We start from the raw sequence: 22740 nt of genomic DNA on the forward strand, positions 1-22740 counted from the left end.
GCGGTCTGGAGTCTTTAGAATACAATACAGCCCGAGTAAACGCTGAGGTTAAGTGCCCTCAAAGGGCAGTCAGAAGATTCCGAGTAAATGTTGAAATTCAGATACGGAGGGAGGAAGCTCTGGGCGCTCGCGGGCTGGAGGAAAGCCCTGGGGTGAGCTCTGCACGGCTCGGCCAGGTGTGGCCACGCCCCCACTTCAGGCGGCTGGTAGGAGTGAATCACGAATGGGAAATCTGCGGCAGGGAGGGGGAAAGGGCCGAGCCGCCGGCCGGGTTAACACAGACTGAGCGTGCTGCCGTGACACTCGGCCCTCCAGTGTTGCGGAGAGGCAGGGCAGCGGGCAGCGAGGCACCTGTCCGCGCCGGGATTCGGGACACGGGCGCCAGCCGCCGGAGGAGAGGGGCACCGCCGCGGTCGGTGCGCGCCAGCCCTCGGCTGGGAGGGGACGCGGAGCACATGCGGACTGTGTAGGCATGAGCGACATTTATCTCAGATGTTGGATATTTGCTTGGAAAAACGTGTGGGTACGACCTTGGTAAGGAACTTGATCTTGTTTTTCATTCTGAAATTGATCTGAAAACTTTTTTTTTTTCTCTCTCTCTTGGCTAACGTAGTCGTAGTAGAAACCAGAAGGGCTTCTGCTTTCGGGCGCTTAGTACTGTCAAACATTTATAAGACTTTTTCCTTATGAATCATTAACCCTTTCAGTTCTAGGCGTAATTGTCAGTTCATTGAAATTTCGGTAGTGGCTCCCGCCCACACCCGTCCAACAAAGTAACTATTCCGCATTGGCTTAAGTTTAAATTTTGGGTTTATTTTAACACTCATTTGGCATCGTGACTGTACATGTTGCAACTACGTAGAAATAAGCACGTTTGTTTAAATCGTGGCTGAGGGAAAGACAACTTCGCATCCGACTTTTTTTTTTTTTTTAAAGAGCATCATATTTAGGGAAGAAATAAAAGAATGGAAAAGCCACCCTGAAGGACTTGGACAGTGTTATGTTTACATTCTAACAAGGACATGTTCTTACATGGAAATGATACCCACGTTCCTACTTCTTCCCCAACCCGTCTGTATGCGAAAACACTGCAGACGTTGTTTACCTTTTTTTCCTCTCTCTTTCTTTGGAAAGCACTTTTCCTGCGTGTGAGGGGGGATTTGCGGGAATACCCTTATCAGTTTGTAAGTGGAAGCAGAGCTTGTCTTCTGAGTCTTCTATATTTGTTATAACTTTAGTTACAGTAACTGTGGCCCATCAGTGACTTCTGGGAATTCGTACACTTTCAGATTTAAATGGAAAGTGCTATTTGTAGCTGAGGGCTCCTAAAGGAATTCTCTCCAGGGAATTCTATTGAACAGTTTTATGTTTTGTTTTTACTTTTTCAATTTGGCGTGAGATGCCCACAGTCAAAAGAAACTGCGGGGAGTTGCCCCCCCTTCCGCCCCCATCTTTCCTTCTCTTTTCCTATGGTCCAAACGATCTCGGAAAAGCTGCAGCTCAGTGATGCTGGCAGGATGCAGCCCTTTTCGGCCTTCCCTGTGAGAGGATGAAAGAGATCGCGCTGCAGAGGGGGGGGGGAGCGAGTTGTTTTGAAAGTTGTTTTGAGTTGGGAGCTGGTGGGAAAGTTCAGTCTTCCCCATTTGGAAAAGGCAGGCTGGGTTCCGCTCCTGCACCACACGCGCTTTCCATTTTTAGCTTCATTCAGAGGCAGACAGAGCTCCTTCCTCTTCCTCTCCTTGTTTGTGACACTTTTCTGAGGCAGCTTTTCCACAGCGCTGAGGGTCTGGCGGCCATGACCCCAGGCGTCCTGGGACAGAGGACTAGGCGCCTCAACGTTTTTCTGCCGTGAGAGGTAAAGCCAGGGATTGGAGGTGTTTCTTTTCCTTTTTTCTTTTTTTCACTTTGTCCCCCAATGTGGTTGCCACACTTTATTTTTATTTTTATTTTTTTTTCACTAAGGATAACATTTTAAAACCTTGCTTCTCCAAGGCAATCTTTATACGGCTTTCTGGCTCTTACTCAACTGTACCAAGCACTCTGCATCTGCTTTGAAAGTCTTCAGACGACTGTATTAGTCACAGCCTCTCTCGGAGGAGCCACAGGACAATGGGGATTAAAGGCCTTTCCTTTCTCTTCCAGGCTGCCCCTAAGTGTAACTCCAGTGCTGTGAAGGTTCCAGGGTTGGCAGAGGGGACTGAGGGGACCATGAAAATGGACATGGAGGACGTGGACATGACTCTGTGGACAGAGGCTGAGTTTGAGGAGAAGTGTACATACATTGTGAACGACCACCCCTGGGATTCTGGCACCGAAGGAGGCACTTCGGTTCAGGCAGAGGCATCCTTACCGAGGAATCTGCTTTTCAAATATGCCACAAACAGCAAAGAGGTAAGCCTCTGGTTTCTTGCTGAAGAAGATTGGCACCTGACGCCAAATCTCCCTACTTGCCCTTGAGGCCTCGTATGTTTGTGAGAATCTGTAAGTATCAGTAAATAACTGATCACTTAATTCACTTCTTTCATTGTTTTCTCTTGCCCTAAGTCCATCCCTTCTTATTCCTCCAGCTCTTCACTGTTCCATAAGAATTAGTAAACAGTGAAATCTTTTTGCCAAGTTGACATGTCTTGGAAAAGCCGACTTGCAGCATGGGGTGGGTGAAATCGTCAGCAGCTTTGAGAACTCGTCCCCCAGTGTACTAGCTTTTGAGGGAGAGAAACTTTTTCTTAGAAAAAATGTTTGACATGTTTCTTTTGTCTCTTTTTGGTCATGAGATGGCTTTATTTATTTACTTGTTCAACGAGCCAGCTTTATTAGCTGGGTTTCTAAAATTATTCTCAAAACCTTGACGTGTTTATGAACTGAAGTGATGGTATAAACGGAGAAGAGTTTCATGTAAAAGTGCCCTCTGTCCGGATGACTTCAGAGCTAACCCCTGTTTATCTGCGGCAGCTCCTTTGCTCTGACCGGGCTGGCAGGCCAATTTCTTCTTGGCCTCTGAAGTGGGTACACCCTTTGTTGTTTCAAAGGGGCTGAAAACCCAAACTTGGAATGAGCAAAGGATTTGTGTTTACCCTTTTCTATAATGATTGTATCTAGGCGTGATGTTTGGCTGTGAAATAACTTGCAGAACCACCTCTTGTTTTGAGAATTCAGCTACTGCAGCTGCTTTCATTGGTCTACTGCCTGCCGGGCTGAGCTGGAGGAATCCACCCGTCCACAGCCCTGCCATCACAACCATTCCCATAGGTCACTGTCCGTCCTATCACTGCCTTCAGAAAGTCGCGAAAAGGGGGTCATTTGCTGCAGGAGCCCAGAATTCTATACTGGGACTATTCATTACAACCATGTCAAATCACTTTCCTCCTTCCCTAAGGAACAGCATTTGAAGGAGTTGAGAGCCGGTTTGGGAAATACTTTGTCTCTTTCCTGTTTGTGTATCTGAGTTCAGTGTTTTTGGTGAGGGGGTGACACAGCTGTCTAAAATTAAATAGAGCAACTCTGCTTTGGGTTTCATTAAAGCTCAACTTTTTTTTTTTTTTTTTTTCTTTTTTCCTGCTGGGAGAGAGGAGGCTGATTTCGTAGAAAGCAAAATTTAAATTGTATTTTAATGTGAACATTACCAAAAATTTCACGCCAGAGATCGGCCTTAATTACATCTCTTTCTGAAAGTAACACCCTTTTCTATAGAAGGTCTCTTAGTGTGTGGCCCATGGAATCAGTGTAGGATTTGTTTGGGTATTTAAGGTTTGGCTGTGGCTTTATAAGCTGTAGCATTTTTTCCCATATCAAATCTGACCAAATATTGATCTGTTCCCCGGTTTCGATTGTGCTGTGTTGCCCCATCCAGCCCCTTGGGATTGAAATCAAGACCTCTATTCTGTGGGTCATCCTTGCCCTTTAGTTCTGTAGTGTTCTTATCCTCAGTTTAGCTCTTAGCTTAAGTTTTTCAATTTTCATCATTCTATGTAAAATCATAGCTAAATAGAATAATGCCCTTAGTCCAAGGTTCAGAAAGATAGTCACTTACTTAAGGTATATACTTAGAGCCAGAGCCAGGCCTTGGAGCGAAGTTCTTCAGACTTCCCCAACCAGTGCTACCTGATTGTGCTACACTGGCCCCTCTTGGTGTCACTGTGGTTTTAGTTATCGTCTTAACATAACTTCAGGACGATCATTTATTAAGCTTGTTTGGGGTTTTTTTCTCTGAATGTGTAACTCCATATTTCATAAATTCAGCACCCAGAAAGCATACAGTGCCTGTATTCGTAAGGAGGGTCCTTCAAAACGAACCTAATAAGAGATCAGCTTTCTCTTATTCTATTTTCCCCTAGAAATGCTTGAAGAGAGCAGTATATCTGTTGTCCCTCATCATAAAAGCGACCAGGAGACCAACTTAAATGTAATGCTGTCTTAAGCTCTCTCTGGAAACGTGTACCTGTTATTCAGTTTCTCCCTCCTTCCTTTTTGCACTTTGGGGAAGGAGAGCTCCCTCCAGGTGGTGAAAGAGAACCGTAGAATTGAGCCATTGAGAGTATGAGAGCTGCACACCAGTTCTAGAACAGAAATCTTCAGGATGGGTGAAATGTTTACATTATCATTATTCAGTTAGTTCTTTCAGTCCCACAAGCCGTGGAAAGAGGAAAAAGGCCTTTGTATGTGTAGTTTTCATCTGACTGATTTATCTTGCCCTTCTTTAAATGTTTTCATTTAAGTAGCGAAGATGTTACCTTATGCACTGATGTTCTGACATCCTGGGGATTTTTTTTTAGCAAAGACCATTTTTCATTATGAATTTGCGCTATGTGTCAGCACCTTTTTTTTTTTTTTTGGTTTAAAAACAAAACATACAAACCATATTTCTGATCTTGACCCTCATTTTTAGATTGGGTTTAGAATCATTCTGCACCTTTAATGAGGCTGTTCTTACTTCCTATTTCCAGAACTCAGACCAAATATAGACATACTATTCAAAAAACTTGTAAAACTTTTTAAACTGCTGGGTTATTCTTTTAGGGGGATTTTCCCCTTGACCTCCTGAAATAATCTTCTGTGAATACTTGAATACAGAAAGATCGATTGAAACACTTCTGTTCTGGAAGCAGTAGCCTGTACTGAGGTTGCTTGAGTTGAATTCAGAGGCTCTGTGGCTCCGAGCCTGACCTCCAGAGTCGTGTGGCAGTGAAACATCAGGCCGAAGATGGGGACTCAGTGGCCATTTTGATTGAAGTCCATTATTAAGCCATCTCTAAAAAGCATCTTGCCATAAGTGCAATTCCCTCTTCATACTGCCTTTTATTGTGGAGACTATGTACCCAGGCATTGCCACATTTCCTTTACTATGAAGATAATTAAGGAGACTTTCCAAAAACATCGTTATCCACTCCACCCCGTTTTTTTAAAAATGGGGTGAAGTACAGGCTGAAGTCTTGATCCAGTGAGTATATACCCACTCATCCATTGAGATGAGCTCTAGTCATCTCAATGCAACTATAATTGTATTCGAAATAGAATTTTAATCGAATGAGTCATTTTTATGGAGGGAGAGGGGAAGAGGTAGCTAGTAATTTAAATGATTTTAATATAATTTGGGGTGAGGCTGCTTCTACCACATTTAGACCTGAATGATGTTTCTGCTTGAAACTCACTGCGATGCATGTGTATTCATATATTCTAAAGAGGGAATTTGCTTTCAAAAAAAAAAGCAAATTTGTTCTTCTTACTATCAGACTTTCATTCAGAACCCCCAGTCCACCTATACTAAGTTGTGACATCTTCATTTTGTAAAATGGAAAACAAGCCCTGTTTTTTGTCTGCAAGCCTTGGACTTCAGGGTTTGTTCTGTAACGGAGGCCGCTGACGGATCTGAAGGGGTCAGCCCCACACATAGCACACAGTGGGGAAGAGCGGGCAGGCGGGAAAGTGTGGAGGCCAGTGTCCTCTCGCTGGTGGGTTTATGGGAGGCACGCAGCAATCCGTGCCCAGCAGGGATGCTTTAGGACCCTGGTCAGTTCCAGTGAAGTTTCCTTCCTGAACTAGGTGACCACATTCTTAGTCTTTTTAGCTCTGGGAAATTCAGGGCACATACCAGGTTCCCCTGTATCATAGGCTAGCTCCAAGGATAGAACTTTGTTGGCTAAGATTCACATCTGGATCTTTCCAGGGCCAGAGGGAGAAGTATGACTTGGTCTCCCACGAAAAACTACCCTGGTTCCGATCCCCACTCCGGTTACCTGGCTGAGCACTGGAATCTTAGAATTGGAATCTTAGAGTTGCAGCTCTTCTGTGCTCTTTGAATAATGTCTCAGACACGGATTTGAGGTGAAGGTGCTGATTGTGAGATAGGGTGCTGGACTGGGAACGGATAGAGATGGTATATAAGCTACACCGTTCCTTCCAACCTTGAAATTCTGTGATTTTGTGTCTATTTATTCATATGTGTGAGTTTACATGTACCCAAAGCTCTGTGCATCACACAGCTTAAAATATTAGGGTTCTGTCTCACTTGCAAAGATAATCTAATATTGAGGCTCTTTTTATTTGTTTGGGACATGAGGATTTTCACAGACCTCCCTTTCCTAACAAATTATTCTCCTGTCTGGCCTGCTGAGTTTCATTTGTAAGGTTATCGATGACAAGAGCTACTTCCAGTGCTGTCACACAGCTTCCCCAGTGACTTGCCTATAGCTGTGCTCAAAGGTGTCAGGTGGCTTATGTCTACTTCAGATTCCTTTGTGGGAACAAAATGCTAGTTGACTTCTTCTGGACCATAAGAAAATGGTGTATGTTTCTTAGTGTAAGATTGATAGCTGAATACCACAAAGCCCGTTGGTTAAAAGAATGGCAATTCAGAAGAAAAACCCTGGCCTCAATGTCATGCTACTTGTTGGTAATCAAGCTCTGACCCCCAAGACACTGTCTGCGAGAGACTATAATTTAAAACAAGGTTGATAAACCAGTTGAGTACCTTTTTTAGAATTACTGCTTTGAAGTGGATATGTTGAAAATATCAACCGCTAATTATTGGCTCACCAACAAATGACATTATTTGTTTTTCCTGTTTGTCATTTTAATATTATGGAATAATCATTCAGATATGAATGCCAAATGATTTGTGTCATAGAAGCCAATTCCATGCATTTTTCAAATTAATTATTTTCAATAATATATCATAAACAATGAGCCTCTGAATAAGTAAGTCTACTTAAGCTTTAGGATGTATTTTTATCTCAAGACTGTTCTGAAGTACTCCCGTCCCCCAGAGTTATACTGCCAACATATACCAATAATGATGAACTGTTATTGAAAGGGCAGATAGATGTAAATGAGGCAGAGGAGGATGAAATGAACATCTGCTTTTTTCAGCTCTTGCCAGAAATTCATAACGGGCCAAAAATAACACTAGCTCACCAACCTTGTTTCAACTTGTGTTAGATATAGGAAATTTTCTTTTTTTCTGTCTTTCCAGTCTGGGTATGCTCCATTGGCTTGTATATTGAATACTAAATTTTTTAAAAAATTAATTCTTTAAGTCACGTACATGAGAAAGCCTGGTCTGTCACAAGCATGTAGGTATGCTTATTCCATATTCATTTAAACAGAGACAAATTATTGATGAAATTAGTGAGGTGTCAGTGTGTATCATAACCAGAACCTTAGATTCCACTGCAGACATTTATTGCTTCATGTATTGGGGCCTACCATTTCAGGTACACAATTATAAAGGAGCCGCCAGGGATAATAAAAACTGGAAATAAATATGTTTTACCTCCTTTCTTGGTCCATATCAGTAAGTTATTCAGTAAGTGATTTGTAGGCTGTTTGGAGCAAAAGGAAAATGAAAAGAGGAGAGTGAGTGAATAAAAACCAAAACAAAATGTACTACAAAATGTACTGCAAAATGTCATAAGGGACTATTACAGAGGAGAAGGCGTTCTTTTGAATAGTAATGAATTGCTTCCTGATTCCTGGTTGGTGACTTTTTTTTCAACCCCCCCCCCAAAGAAATTTACGACCCAGGAGGAACTGGTATATTTAACATGCTTCTTTAGCAAGGCCCTACAAAGTCAAAATGTGTGATACATCCAAGTCTGAGAAGGTCATTTCCTCAGATCTTAGAACCCACAGCTCTCCTCGGTATAAATTCCACTTCAAAGGAAGACTTTTGACCACTGTTGAGCAGAAGATGCTAGAGAAGAACAAAGTTACTTGAAAGAATTCCCTTCTATTAAACAGAACTTACAAGTTAGAAGAAGAAAAAAAAAACCCTCATCTGGAATGAAAAAAAAAAATAATATGTTTTGTTTCTGGTTCCTTAGGCCTTTGTGGAACAACCAAAGAACATTATTTTGGTTTCTGAGGTTAAAACTATTTTATTCCCCTTAAGCATACTGTGTTTATGGCTTGAGGGAGAAGAAGAAATAGGAAACTAGGAGCCGGCTGAAGTGGGCTAAACTTGACTGTCTAGTTCTTCAGTATCTGAAACTTGTTCTAATATGGAATGGTTACCCTCTCCGTTCTCGCATAAAAAGTATTAATAGAAAATAGAGGACCCTCAGTCACCGGAGAATGACTGTTTTATACTTGGTTGTGTATTTGCTTATGACCTGCGAGTTTAAAAGATGGTCTTCCCCAAAAGTCAAGCTCGTTGTTAATTATGTAGGCACCATTAATGTCTGCTCTCCATAGTACAATTTCATCATTGTTGGTTATATTACCATTTGACAATTCAACTCATTGAAATGAAAAGATTGATTAATATTTTACAGTTGAACTCATTGTTTCATATGTTTTACCCCCTTTAGGTTATTGGAGTGGTGAGTAAAGAATACATACCAAAGGGGACACGTTTTGGACCTCTAATAGGTGAAATCTACACCAGTGATACAGTTCCCAAGAACGCCAACAGGAAATATTTTTGGCGGGTAAGTAGGGAAATTTTTCCAGACTCATTAAGTATTAGGGGAAAAAAATGAAACTAAAATTGCTGGGTCACTTCCATTTTCAACCTGTCCTGGGGCTCCCCACAAGTATTCAGGGTCCCCATGGACATAGGGAATTCTAAGCAACCGTGATGAACCTGGTTAAATGTTTGGCCTGGGAAACACAGCCTGTAGGTGGTTAGGGATGGAGAGATGGTCTATATGTGAATCTTAATTTTTGCAATTCATTAGAGCTTTGTGATGAAAGGAAAGAGTTTGCTGCTTGCTTCACGGGTAAGTTCATTTGCATTTCTGTGCAAGGAAGTAGTAATGAGTCACCAAGCCTTAGATTTCACCCCTTGTTGATTTCTTGCTGACTTAACTTTAATTGAATGGACAAGTAATCATAAATGAATTACCTCAAAAATAAATGCCTTTGGGCTTCCCTGGTGGCACAGTGGTTGAGAGTCCGCCTGCCGATGCAGGGGACACGGGTTCGTGCCCCGGTCCGGGAAGATCCCACATGCCGCGGAGCGGCTGGGCCCGTGAGACATGGCCGCTGAGCCTGCGCGTCCGGAGCCTGTGCTCCGCAACGGGAGAGGCCACAACAGTGACAGGCCCGCGTATCGCAATCAATCAATCAATCAAACCAATAATGATGAACGGTTGTTGATTGATTGATTGCGGCAAACAAAACATTGATTTTGTTTACGCAGAATAAATAAATAAATAAATGCCTTTAAGGAAGGATGGGTAGAAGATGGTACTAGGGGAATGGAGATGGACCACAAGACTCGTCCTGTTTCAACGCACCTGTACCATGAAACTTTTGGGTTTGATAGTACATAAGTTACTCCCATAGCGTAAGGGAAATGCTTATAATCATTCGGGATGATGAACTTTCCTTTAACATCCAAAGAGTCTGGCCAATCCAATTTCCTTTGGAATATCACAGTTAGAAAGGATCTCACAGGACTTCCCTGGTGGCGCAGTGGTTGAGAGTCCTCCTGCCGTTGCAGGGGACCTGGGTTCGTGCCCCGAGCATGTGCTCCACAACGGGAGAGGCCACAACAGTGAGAGGCCCGCGTATCACAAAAAAAAAGGAGAGAGAGAAGCCACTGCAATGAGAATCCCGCACACGCAACGAAGAGTAGCCCCCACTCGCTGCAGCTAGAGAAAGCGCACACAGCAAGGAAGACCCAGCACAGCCAAAAATAAAAAATTAATTAATTAAAAAAATAAAAAAGGACCTCAGAGGTGAACTAATTAGGTGGAATCTTTGAGTAAAAGACCCTGGATTAGGATGAACAGAGAAAAAATTGGACTGCTTTCCGTTTTCCCATAGATCTCTTTGGGATATTTGGTTTCCTTTAATTAGAAAATAAAGCTACATTTACTAAATTTAAAAGCAATTTTTTATATACATACTTGCACAAAATGTACATGATTACTGGGAAACTGTTACTAAAATTCTTTTAAGAAACAGCTGCATGGTAGCAACAAAAATTGTATTATACTTACTCTGGCCAGATTTACCTAGAATGCTTATATCATCTGGACAAGTATATTTATAAAAGACTTCTATTTGGGGATCACTCAGAAGCTGTTCCTAAGAAACAAGGTTTTGTTTTAAATCTGGGAAGTTTTGTGTTTTAAGAAATGTATTTTACTATTTTCCAAACAAAAGAGATCACTGAGAATTTTTCACTCTGAGTTGTGTGCTCACAATTTTTATTTAATTAATTAGTCATGCTTAAAATATATTTAATACCTGACTAATAATGGGCAAAATGTAAGTGAGTTCATTTTCCCCTTTACTGCCAATAAAGTCTTCTCAGAAATGAGCCATAGACACGTGTAGTTTTTGGAGTTGCAGGTCGGAATTAAGAAAATCCAGCATAAGTCTCGTTAATTCATGATCCTTTTGAAAAAAAATGACAAGAAATATTTAAGAACCTCCTATCTCTGTCCCAGTTCCCTGCTTCATTGAAGATTCACTCTAAGTAGCTGAAATGCTTTCCTTGGGAGGATTTATTGAAATTGGCCCTTCACATGCAAAGGATATTGTAGGAGATAACTTCCCACATGTTGTTAAAAGCATCCTGATTTTGCTGGCAGGAATATGAACATCTGTTGTGAGGAAAGAAAAAGTTTCATGCAAATTACACAGTCAAAGAAGAGAAGGGATGTTCAAGTTGAGAAACCAGTGACATTTCTTGTAACTGTGCTATGAGTCAGCACGTTTTTAATCTTCTTGATAATATATGGAAATGTAGTGAGGGTGACAGGGAGCAGTGTTCATCTGACGTATCATTATTTTATTTTCGTGTGTGTGTGTGTGTGACTTCATGGCGTCGACATTTCTGTTTTTAAATGAGGATACAGTAAATTGTAGTCCGTGGAAGGCTGACTGGAATCAACATAGCCGTAGCTTTAGAAAGCAGTTTCCGCCCAGCGAAGAGTGCAAGAGCGATGGAACCCCGTGTTCCTGGAAGTTTGCACATCAGAGTAAACAAACTTGAAAACCCCTCTTGATAGCAGAATTCACCCGGCCTTGTTCCATTTTCTCTTAACAAAACACACCGCAAAAGCTCTCACAAGCTGCTTTGATGAAGCCACATGTATTTCCCCCTTCACAATTTACAGGAAGTTACTCTTAAAAGAAAGTGATTCTGGTGTTTACTGCCCGTGTTAAAGGGACAGAGTTCCTTTTTGTCTGATAACATTTGCGCGAAATACAGAAACATTTTAGAGACTAGCATAGCATGTGACTAAGAAGAAAGCAATAACCTGCTGTCCGGTTAGAGCAAAACTTCTGCTATGAACCAGGCCCTATGACTTGGAACCTCTAAGTTGCAGATAACCAGGTACTTCTTATATATGTGTTAAGGATCTCTTAAGTCTGAAGACGAGTTGGGTACATCTTCAAAAGAGGGAAAGAGAGAAAGTTACTGTGGAAGGGCAAGGAGTTTGTTTATAAAGTTGTTTATAAAGTTTCAGTAAGAATGTATACTTTAATTTTTCCTATTCTTACCTCTACCTTTTTACCGAGTGGCCTGAGGGTATCTGTTAACCAAAAGCAGTATTACTCTAGGGCAGACTTTGAATTCTTCATTTTGCATTGCCTTTAAAGAGCAACATGGTTTCTTTCTGTTCTTTTACCAAAAACATGAACCTTATGGCTCTGTGAGTGGTGTTTTAGCCCAACCACCTCACGGATGAGAGGGTTCCCTCTCCCCTCCTCTGCCTTGAAAGAAAAGTGCAAGGCCGAACACGTTTATCAAGAGGAAAAGTGACTTCTCAGTAGACTGATGCTGGCTTCTGTCCCAGTGCTCACTTTGTTATGGCAGGTGAAGTTCACCTTGGCCTCACCCAGCATTTCCCCAAAAAGGCAAGCTTCCAAGTATTCATATGAACAAGTGTTCCTGCTGGACTTGGAGGCTTGGGGGTGGAGGATGTTTGCATAGTTTAAGCCTTGGGCGGGGGTGTAGGAAACGGCAAGTACAGAGGCCATAGAAAAAGTTGAGAGACTCGGTTTGACGTACTCAGTCGGGTTGGTCTAATACCCAGTGACTCAAAGCATTAAAAGTCTGCATGATCGGAACTCAAGTTAAGTAGCATTGCCTGTGTGCCCTTCACTGTGGCAGCAGAAACAGTACTCGGTGGTTGTTTAGTCCTTCTGAGGCAGCTCCTTAAATGAAATCTTGTGTTTCACTCTTCTGTTACTTTTCCCCAAAAGTGAAAAGACACTAAAACTGAAATGGAAAAGGTAACTGACAAGGTGTCCCTTCCCTCTTTCTGCCCTTATTTCTGCTGATTCAAGACAACTCCGGCTAAACTGATTTCCTTTTCTAACCAGGCAATAAGGGACCAGAAATCAAACCCGGTATTTGCTGGGTTTATTCTCAGAGGTGCCTGGGAAGGTTTTCGTTGCTTTGGGGCTTTCTTTTCCATGTCTGTCTTCTCTTTTGGGCAGATCTATTCCCGAGGGGAGCTTCACCACTTCATCGATGGCTTTGATGAGGAGAAGAGCAACTGGCTGCGCTACGTGAACCCAGCACATTCTGCCCGGGAGCAGAACCTGGCCGCCTGTCAGAACGGCATGAACATCTACTTCTACACCATTAAGCCCATCCCCGCCAACCAGGAGCTTCTTGTGTGGTATTGCCGGGACTTTGCGGAAAGGCTTCACTACCCTTATCCTGGAGAGCTGACAATGATGAATCTCAGTAAGTGGATGACAGAACAAAAAAATTAGAAATGCCAGTAACGTCAGTTCTGCCCCTTTGCGCTAATAACATGTTGTTTAATTACATGGCTTCATCTGATGGGCCAAGTAGGTGGCTTAAACTAGGGACTGGGAACAGGAAAACAGCTTTTTTTAGTCTCTGTTTCCTATAATGAAACTTGATCATTTAAAAAATACTAAGAGCTACTTTGAATGTTCAGAAAGTTACAGGAAGAAATCTATGTTCAATGCTAATCTATCCAAAAGGGGGCAGGTAGGATTATAATATAATAGAGATTCGTTCTGACATGCCAAGGATGCACGGTATATAGTTCCTTGTTTGTGGTAACTTGTCAGTGCTTAACATGTACATTGAACTATTGTAGAGATGCACATTTGGTTATCAAGTTATGGTCTGATGTGAAACATAAAAGGTTTCTAGAAAAACTCGGAGATATAATTTTTCAAATCTCATTTGAATATGGATAACCCTAAAGATTTTATATCTTAGCTTCCTCCCTAATGGTAAAAACCTAATTATCTGATCTCCTGATATTACAGTAACCACCTATCACTTGATCTTAACAAATTCTCCGTTCCATAGGTCTGCAAGCTTTTACTTTTTTATTTGGTTAAAGTTGGCTATCATGACCTCTCTGCAAAACCCTACTTCATTTTAGTCATTCTCAAGTGATCTCTATGAATGATTTAAGATTTACCATAAAATTCCAACCTGTTGTAACTATGGTTGTATATTCTCAGACTGCTAAGTTTTAAAGCAGTTTTTTAAATCAGCTCCTTCTGGTTTAAAAGTTTTGGCCTCTAAATGCTGACATTTTTGTAACCTTTTGTTTTGATCTCATTTCCAACCTAAGGAGAAGTTGCAAAAACAGTACAAAGAATTCCCAGAGACCCTTTAACCAGATTCATCAATAGTCCATATGCTGTCCCACTTGCTTTATCTGGAGGCTAAATTGTTTTAGTTCACACTTTGTCCTTTGAGATGAATGTTAATATTAACATAAATTAGAATTTGACTTAAACTTTAGGACCAATTATTTATCCTAGTCAGGTATAATCCAATTGTACAGCTATTTGGTGCTCATCCCACACTGTCTAGTTTACTTTTGCTCTCCCTGTGATCCCAAGACTATATTTATAGTTTTCTGAAAAGCTGGGGCTATAAAAGCTTAAGGACCTCCACCATAAGATCATCTTTAAATTTGTGTTTGTGGTCCTTACACACACACATATAGTGCACCTTGAGCTTCAGGAAGAAGTCTTAGAATAGTTGGAACAAATTGGCTTACGGCTTGAGTATGGTGGGTATAATCAGGTCCTGGCCAATGGTGGTGGTTCTTTTCCCTTATCTCTCTTTAGCGCTTCCAAGAGTCTCCATCATGTCACTAGTGCCAAGCATCCCAGGAGCCCTTCGGCTATTATACCACCTGTAGGTGCCAGGCCCAGTGGTAAAAGGCAACTTATATTCCGGCAGGACATCTCCCAGGAAGATGTGCTGCTTCCTCCTGACTTTCTCAGCATAGCCGGTCACTTCCTCTTGAGGGTCTCCTCCCACTCCTTGAGCTTCATCATTCACGGATTCAGAAAAAGACTTTGATTTTTTCTTTTTTGAACAGTAACTCCATTTGAGATGACCCACCCTGGTGACTTTGCTCCAACCACAAAGAAGTTTTTTCACATACATCCCTTACCTCCTGCCAGTCAAAGAAAGGTCTTAAAAGGCCTTGCATTTATTCAAATGCTTATTCTTTGTGTTCAGAAGCAACTGTCCTGTATACTATGAAATGACACCTTTGTTCCCTCAAATGTCCCTTTTTGTTTACGCAGAATTTTTTCTAAATGGTGGTTTAACATTTTCAGGTACCCATTTATTGTCCAGTATTCGTAGTAAAGAAAGAGTAAAGTAAAGAGTTAACGATAGCCAGTGACAGTAAGTAAGCCAAGACTCCAGTTGCCTTGTGAAACCAGTTGTCGTAGGTGTGGTAACTGATGACTGAGATGCTGATCAGGAAAATCTCCACTGTTTCATCAGGCCTAATAGGCAGATTGCGTCTTCACATGAGTTGTATTGGGTTCCATGCTTCAAGCACGATAGAGGCTTGTGTCAGAATCTCCGTGAGGGCTTTAAAATGGCAGTGATAGTTCAACTGGTAGAGTTTTGAGGAGAAGAGATTTGAAGAAAACTGAGGTAAAGAAAAATAAGTAGCCAGAAATCATAAATAGGCATTTTTTAAAAACCAAAGAAAAGGAGTAGGAACTCTCAGGTTTAACTCTTACCCCTCCCAAGTTTTTTTGGTAGTTTTTTTCAATCTATCTAACTAACCCATCTAGAAAACAGTTGACCAGATTATAGACTTCTAAATGTTAATCTGCGTTCTCAGTTTCAGTTGAAAACAGGCTTTGTTTTGCCTACTGCAGAACTTCTAGGTTCTTTCTTGTAGTCTTGGGGGTTCTTATTATAGATCGAAAATGTGAGTCGGCATAATTAAGCCATTCAGAGCCTTCAGAAGCAGTTCACTCTTGAAATGACTCCGTCCGCCTACAGCCATTTAAGATTTAAGAACAAAAACAGATCTTGATTTTCTTTTTCATGTTAACTCAAGCTGCTGCTGAGTGGGAGAGTCAGAAATGACACCAGCTCCACTGATTACTCAGCTGCTGAAGGATGGTTTTCTTAAATGTACCTTTTCACATAGACTCCATGATCGCCACCTTAGAACACCTGAGGGGGGCTGGCGTTGCCCTCCGGATATTGTATTTTTATGAAGGCATAAGAGATATCGAACATATATCATGGATTTACTATATGCTAGGCACACTGTGCTCAGTATTTTGCACAGAAAATTATAAATTCCGACTTTCTGGTTTGTTGGCCCAATCGTTAGCTTTTTTTTTAAGTTTCTTTTTTTAATTAATTTTTATTTTGGCTGCACCGGGTGTTAGTTGCAGCATGCGGACTCTTAGTTGCGGCATGCGTGAGAGATCTAGTTCCCCGACCAGGGATCGAACCGGGGCCCCCTGCATCGGGAGGGCGGAGTCTTTCCCGCTGGACCACCAGGCAAGTCCCCAGTCGTTAGCTTTGTGGTAGTTCAACAATCGGATTATGGAGGTGCTCAGTAAGAACACCAGGCTAAATAAATAGTAGGGACAGTGCTACGGACAGACGTAAACTTTTTGCTTATGGCTTTAATTTATTGAATTTTAGAACCAAGACAGTGTTGAAGCCAGTAAAGAAAATTAGGAGACTTAGACGTAACTTGCCACATAAAAATGGCAGAAAGTTATGATGGTGAAGTTTCTGTATTTTCATTATTTTTAGGGTGACATCTTTCTGTGGATGCCTCCAAATCATTCTTTTTCACCTCAAAATTCCCTCCTGTGGGTGTGAGATGCCTTGCCTATCAGCTCTCCAACTTACTTGTCTCTCTTCCTTTACCATTTCAGCTTTAAAAAACAAAAGTGACAATTTGAACTTCCTGCCTGCTGAGCCTCACTGAAAGACTGATATTGGCCTGATAAGGGGCTATTTATTTTGGTTTAGTGGCTTCAGAAATCCCTCTCCCTCAACAAGCTTTCCATCACTGCCCCCATCAGCATCTTCCCTGATAGTGTCTGGGCTGTGTTTATTCTGGGGCTGCTGGCTCACCCAGGAGTAACTGATAACAGCCAGCAGAGATAACATTCTCTGAGGGGCTCTCAAACTGGAATCGAATCCCTCAAGCTTGTCAGTCTAGAGAATGGATTTGAAGAATTCAGACTCTGGAGTTCCACAGAGTTCATTTCTAGACCTATCAGGTATCAAGCCTGGAGTTCCTCCTCCGTTAAATCGAACAGGGACTTTTTTAAAGACAGTGAATGATACTTTTACAGAGGCTTCAGCCCAGTCCCCCAAGCCTGTCCTCTTCTGAGGCTAAGGCCACGAGGTCCCTGCCTCTCCTGGCATCTACACACACCGACAGCTGATGCCTATGCCTACGGCAGGTGTGCAGGCTGGTGGGGTTGCCCTCCAACAACCAGAGCTCCGACTAAGCAGCGTGTATTTTACTTTTGGTTTCCAGGGAAGGCTGAGCAGCGAGTGTTTGGTTTTCCCTGCTCTGGCTGGTGTCTTCTCGAAGGCATCGTTTGTTCTGTGTGTTTGGAGGGGCAGTGCTGGCGATGGCCTGGAGAGCCTGTCCTCTCATTGCTGCTGTTCCTAAACAGTCTGTTTACCAAGTAATAATATGCCGTCTTTTGGAATACACACTATCGTCTTTGGTGCTCTAAGTAATTGAACTGGCTCAGGAAGTGCCAGTTGTGGTCTGGCAGAGATGCCTATGTCACGCCTTGTGACTCCAGGGGACAGCATTACTGGGAGCCTGGTTATAGACCAGAGCCTCAGTGAAATTCTGGTGTTGTCAGCAGATCGAGGGGAAGGGGTGGCATCACATCGCTAATCTGTCTGTTTGGGAAGAGGCAGTTTGAACAGGGTTTTATCAAATTCGTATTAAACAAGAATGGAGGCGAAAATTGATGACTGCTTATTACTTGAAATGAGTCTTAATCTTGCACATCTAGTTCTCAGGGTGTGCTGATTTCCTTTAGGTAAACCGTGAACATGAGAATGACTTTTATTAACCTGTGACACCCCGTCCCGGTATTTTTCCACGCCATTTTCATGGAGGCTCTCCTACTCTTGGTCGAACAGGACTGTCCTATCATGAGGTTTTTACCGTTGGAAACAAAATAACACAAACGGTGCTATTCGTTTTATCGATGCCACCAGTGACCTGGTTTTGCTGAGAAGGAACTGGAGTGGCGAGAGCCTTCTAGAATGAGTGGGCGTTGAGATGCCAGGTGTCCCTCTTGGGGCAGCTGGGGCTCAGGTTTGCTCAAGGAGAGCGCAACTTGGGCAACGTCGCTCCAATTTTCTGTCTCCATCTGAGTAATCACCCTTTCTTTATTTCAGCGCAAACCCAGAGCCATCCAAAGCAGCAGAGCACTGAGAAACATGAACTTTGCCCAAAGAATGTCCCGAAGAGAGAGTACAGCGTGAAAGAAATACTAAAATTGGACTCCCACCCCTCCAAAGGGAAGGACTTATACCGCTCCAACATTTCACCCCTCACTTCGGAAAAGGACGCGGATGACTTTCGGAAAAATGGGAGCCCCGAGATGCCCTTCTACCCGCGGGTGGTGTACCCGATCCGGGCCCCTCTACCGGAAGACTTTCTGAAAGCTTCCCTGGCCTACGGGATGGAGCGGCCGCCCTACATCGCGCACTCCCCCATCCCGTCCTCCACGACGCCCAGCCCCTCGGCGCGCAGCAGCCCAGACCGGAGCCTGCACAGCAGCCCCGGGAACACCGTGTCGCCGCGGGCCCCCGGCTCCCAGGAGCACCGGGACCCTTATGCCTACTTGAACTCTCCGTACGCCGCCGCCGCCGCTGAGGGGCTGGGCTCCTACCCCGGCTACGCGCCGCCCCCGCACCTGCCGCCCGCCTTCATCCCTTCCTACAACGCGCACTACCCCAAGTTTCTGCTGCCCCCCTACGGCATGAACTGCAACGGCCTGGGCGCCGTGGGCAACATCAACGGCCTCGGCAGCTTCGGCCTCTTCCCGAGGCTGTACCCCGTGTACGGCGGCCTCCTGGGCGGGGGCGGCCTGCCTCCCCCGATGCTGGCGCCCGCCTCCCTTCCCAGCTCGCTGCCCTCGGAGGGGGCGCGCCGCCTGCTGCAGCCCGAGCACCCCCGGGAGGTGCTGGTGCCCGCGCCGCACAGTGCCTTCTCCCTGCCCGGGGCGGCCGCCAGCCTGAAGGACAAGGCCTGCAGCCCCACCAGCGGGTCCCCGACGGCCGGCACCGCCGCCACGGCCGAGCACGTGGTGCAGCCCAAAGCTACCTCAGCGGCCGCGGCGGCCCCCGGCGGCGGCGACGAGGCCGTGAATCTCATCAAGAACAAAAGGAACATGACTGGCTACAAGACGCTCCCCTACCCCCTGAAGAAGCAGAACGGCAAGATCAAGTACGAGTGCAACGTCTGCGCCAAGACTTTTGGCCAACTCTCAAACCTGAAGGTAGGCCTGGCGTGGGCCGCCCGATGGCGCGGGGTCAGTCCCCGGGAGTGCACGACGCGCGTGGGTATTTAGTTCACCTCCCGCAGGTTATAACTTGCCATTTCCACAGCGTGAGACCTGGGCTGGGCATGGTCGATGCGGCTTTGCTTTTGCCTTTGCCTTTGCTGCTCTGGCTGCGCCGCTTGGGACACGTTGCTTCCCCTCTCCTGCGTGTCTTCTGAATGATAAACACGTGGGGTTTGCGCTAGAACATCAGTTTCGAGTCCCTGCTTAGCCTATGACTTTTGTTCCTTTAGCTCCAACACAACAGAGTTCTGAAAATCACATCGGGGTTTGATTTGTTCTAAGACTTCACCTTGATGCTTTTCTTAAGAGGTTTGCATCCTAAATGCCCCAGTCCTTGCACGGGAATGTTCGCTTTTGCAGCCAAGTGACAGCCGACCTAACGTGTGTGGCTTCTTCCCAGGTCCACCTCAGAGTGCACAGCGGAGAACGACCTTTCAAATGCCAGACTTGCAACAAAGGCTTCACTCAGCTCGCCCACCTGCAGAAACACTACCTGGTACACACGGGAGAGAAGCCACATGAATGCCAGGTGGGCAGTGTTTTCTGGGTTGAACTTTCGACCTTTGTAGACAGTGTCTCAGGAGTCGCCCTCCCATCATCCCATAGCCCATAGTTTAAACCAGCACAAGAATTCTGCCTTCTTTGGGCTGCTGATGCGCTGAGATGATGACACACCAGCTTCCAGTGGTTGGACAAGTGGTCTGGAAGGGAAACAACACCCCATGGGCAGTGCGTTCCCATTGCCCCATTTGCCTAACGCTGCTGCGAGTTTTTTCACCTCCCAGGTTGCTGGGTGTGGGTGGGCAGCGCGCCCCTCCGCTTGGCAGTTCTTAACCTTCTGGTCTCCCACCTCCCTTCCCTGCCCCCTTCCCCACGCTGCAGGTTTGCCACAAGCGATTTAGCAGCACCAGCAATCTCAAGACCCACCTGCGACTCCACTCCGGAGAGAAACCTTACCAGTGCAAGGCGTGCCCCGCCAAGTTCACCCAGTTTGTGCACCTGAAACTCCACAAGCGCCTACACACCCGGGAGCGGCCCCACAAGTGTGCCCACTGCCACAAGAGCTACATCCATCTCTGCAGCCTCAAGGTCCACCTGAAGGGGTATTGTCCTGTGGCCCCAGCCACGGGGCTGCCTCTGGAGGACCTGACCAGAATCAACGAAGAAATCGAGAAGTTTGACATCAGCGACAATGCCGACCGGCTGGAGGACATGGAGGACAACGTTGACGTGACCTCTGTGGTGGAGAAGGAGATTCTGGCCGTGGTCAGAAAAGAGAAAGAAGAAACTGGCCTGAAAGTGTCTTTGCAAAGAAACATGGGGAATGGACTGCTCTCAGGATGTAGCCTCTACGAGTCAACAGACCCGTCCCTCCTGAAGTTGCCTCACAGCAACCCACTACCTCTGGGACCTGTAAAGGTCAAACAAGAAACAGTCGAACCAATGGATCCTTAAGATTTGCAGAAAACAAAAGGTGTTTTGTCTTTTTTCTTAACTTATGACTTGGCGAGTCAGGGTGCCTGTGGCAAATGCTTGTACATAATTCCAGTTCTGCAAAGCTCTCCTGACGGCAGGTGGTTTCCCCTCACCTCTCTGGAATTAACGAAGGATCCCCAAAGTTACTGAAATCTCAGGGCATAAATGAGGGAAAGACAATATATATACATATTATATATACTTATTTACACCCCCATCTATATATTTGAACCTGTGTATTTTGAATATTTGTGTGGATACGTTTGCATAGCCCTCCCATTGCTAAGACTATTGCCTAGTCATAATTATTTTTTCAATGATAATCCTTCATAATTTATTATACAACTTATCATTCAAAAAGCAATAATTAAAAAAAGTTTACAATGACTGGAAGAATTCCTTGTAATTTGAGTTGTTCTATCTTTGTCTGGTGGCTGTTCTTTGTAGATAATTTCTGCACATCTGTTTTAAGTACCTAAGATTTAGTAAACAAATACATTACATCAGCTGACCTCCCTCTATAATAATGGTTTGAAAATGAGGTTTTGGTATTGCCATAGTTAGGCAATTGATGTGTTCATTCATAGGACTGTATCATTTGAACAGCACTGTATAACTTGGGGGTATGTGTGCAGAATTACCCAGTAATAACTCTGGTAGAAGAAACAAGAAAGAGAGAATCTTGTATGTTTCTGTAGATAGTTCAGCATTTTCCCCCCTAATCACAGATTTACCAGAAAGGCTACAAGAAGGCTTTGCTAATCTGTCTCCCTCTCCAAAACACAGGGTCGCCCCACCCCCAAAGTCATGTGACCATTCGGAGTGGCCACGAGACTTTGGCATCCCAATGTATTATCTGAAAATGTGAAGACAAAATGCCATGTTTAAAACCACTGCAAAACATTCCCAAAGCACAGGTGGTTTTGTATGGGTGAGGTGAGGAAGCATGAGTCTGGGTGTTTTTGTTGTTGGTCTTTTTTGTTGTTATGTCAAAATTGCACAAACGTGGTGCTCTACCAGGAAGGATTTGAGTTAGATAGGCTCAGGCCACACTTTAAAAACCAAAAACCGGAAAACGGGTATTCTCGTTGTCTTAGGGTCAAAGCGGGTAATGAACATTCCTATCCCCAACACATCAATTGTATTTTTTTTCTGTACAACTCAGACTTTCCTCAGTATTTGTGTTTTTACATTTTATGGTTAATTTAATTGAAGAAGAAAGGGCATTGCAGAATTGTTCAACAATTACCTCATTGAGTGTGTCCAGTAGTGCAGGAAGTGATGGCTTCTCTGATGATTTGCTACTCAAGAGGAGAGAGCCAGCGTGCACCAGAAAGCTGGAATGCGTCGCATTCTGTCTCCTCTTCTGCTAAACCCAAAGATGACATGTTGGCATTTGAGGTGTAGCGGAGAATGATGTATATTTATAAATCTATTTATACCACTATACCATGTGTATATATAATATATTTATAACCACTTAAATTGTGAGCCAAACCATGTAAATTATCCTTCTTTTCCTAATGGCATAAAAAAAAAACAAAACCCTTTCTGAGACTTTGCTTAATTAGCACTCGATGACCTCACAGTCATATTGGTGAGCTTGGGCACCCCCTTGCTATTGTAAGTGACCCTAAAACCTTGGTGCAAAGGTGGGGACTGCATAACAACCAGGGAGAAAGAGACATACTTTTTTACTATTAAGGACAATCTAAGATGGGGGTTTTTTTGGTTTGTTTTGCCACATTCTGATGATGTGGTCACACCCAAGCCCCAGAAATAAAAATCCCATCGACCACTGCAACTTTTCTCTCTCTTCCTCTCCCTCCTTCCTAAATAACTGATGTATCACTCATCAATGTGGTTTATATATTCAGTATTTTGGTCCATGGCAACTAATGTCAACCTGCAGAAGAGAACAACAAATTTAGGATAATGCAGAGAAACCTAAGAGCCTTACTGATCTGTTCCTTTAAG

General features: G+C 43.9%; 1 protein-coding gene across 2 annotated transcripts; it reads left to right on the plus strand.

Moving 5' to 3' along the window:
* Positions 1-440: 440 nt before the first annotated feature.
* Positions 441-20933, plus strand: PRDM1 (PR/SET domain 1). 2 transcript variants are annotated; one of them, XM_030882941.3, is made up of 7 exons: positions 441-534; positions 2143-2391; positions 8805-8924; positions 12898-13150; positions 18116-19221; positions 19688-19816; positions 20170-20933. In XM_030882941.3, exons 1-7 carry the CDS (start codon positions 493-495, stop codon positions 20740-20742), a joined length of 2472 nt encoding a protein of 823 aa, XP_030738801.1. In that variant the 5' UTR covers positions 441-492; the 3' UTR covers positions 20743-20933. The 2 variants fall into 2 exon arrangements, with proteins under 2 accessions (XP_030738801.1, XP_030738803.1); XM_030882943.3 differs by lacking the exons at positions 441-534; positions 2143-2391; positions 8805-8924 and adding an exon at positions 12682-12690.
* The last annotated feature ends 1807 nt before the right edge of the window (positions 20934-22740 follow it).

Source organism: Globicephala melas, chromosome 14 (genome assembly GCF_963455315.2).
Source record: "Globicephala melas chromosome 14, mGloMel1.2, whole genome shotgun sequence".
In the NCBI taxonomy this organism is placed as follows: Eukaryota; Metazoa; Chordata; class Mammalia; order Artiodactyla; family Delphinidae; genus Globicephala; species Globicephala melas.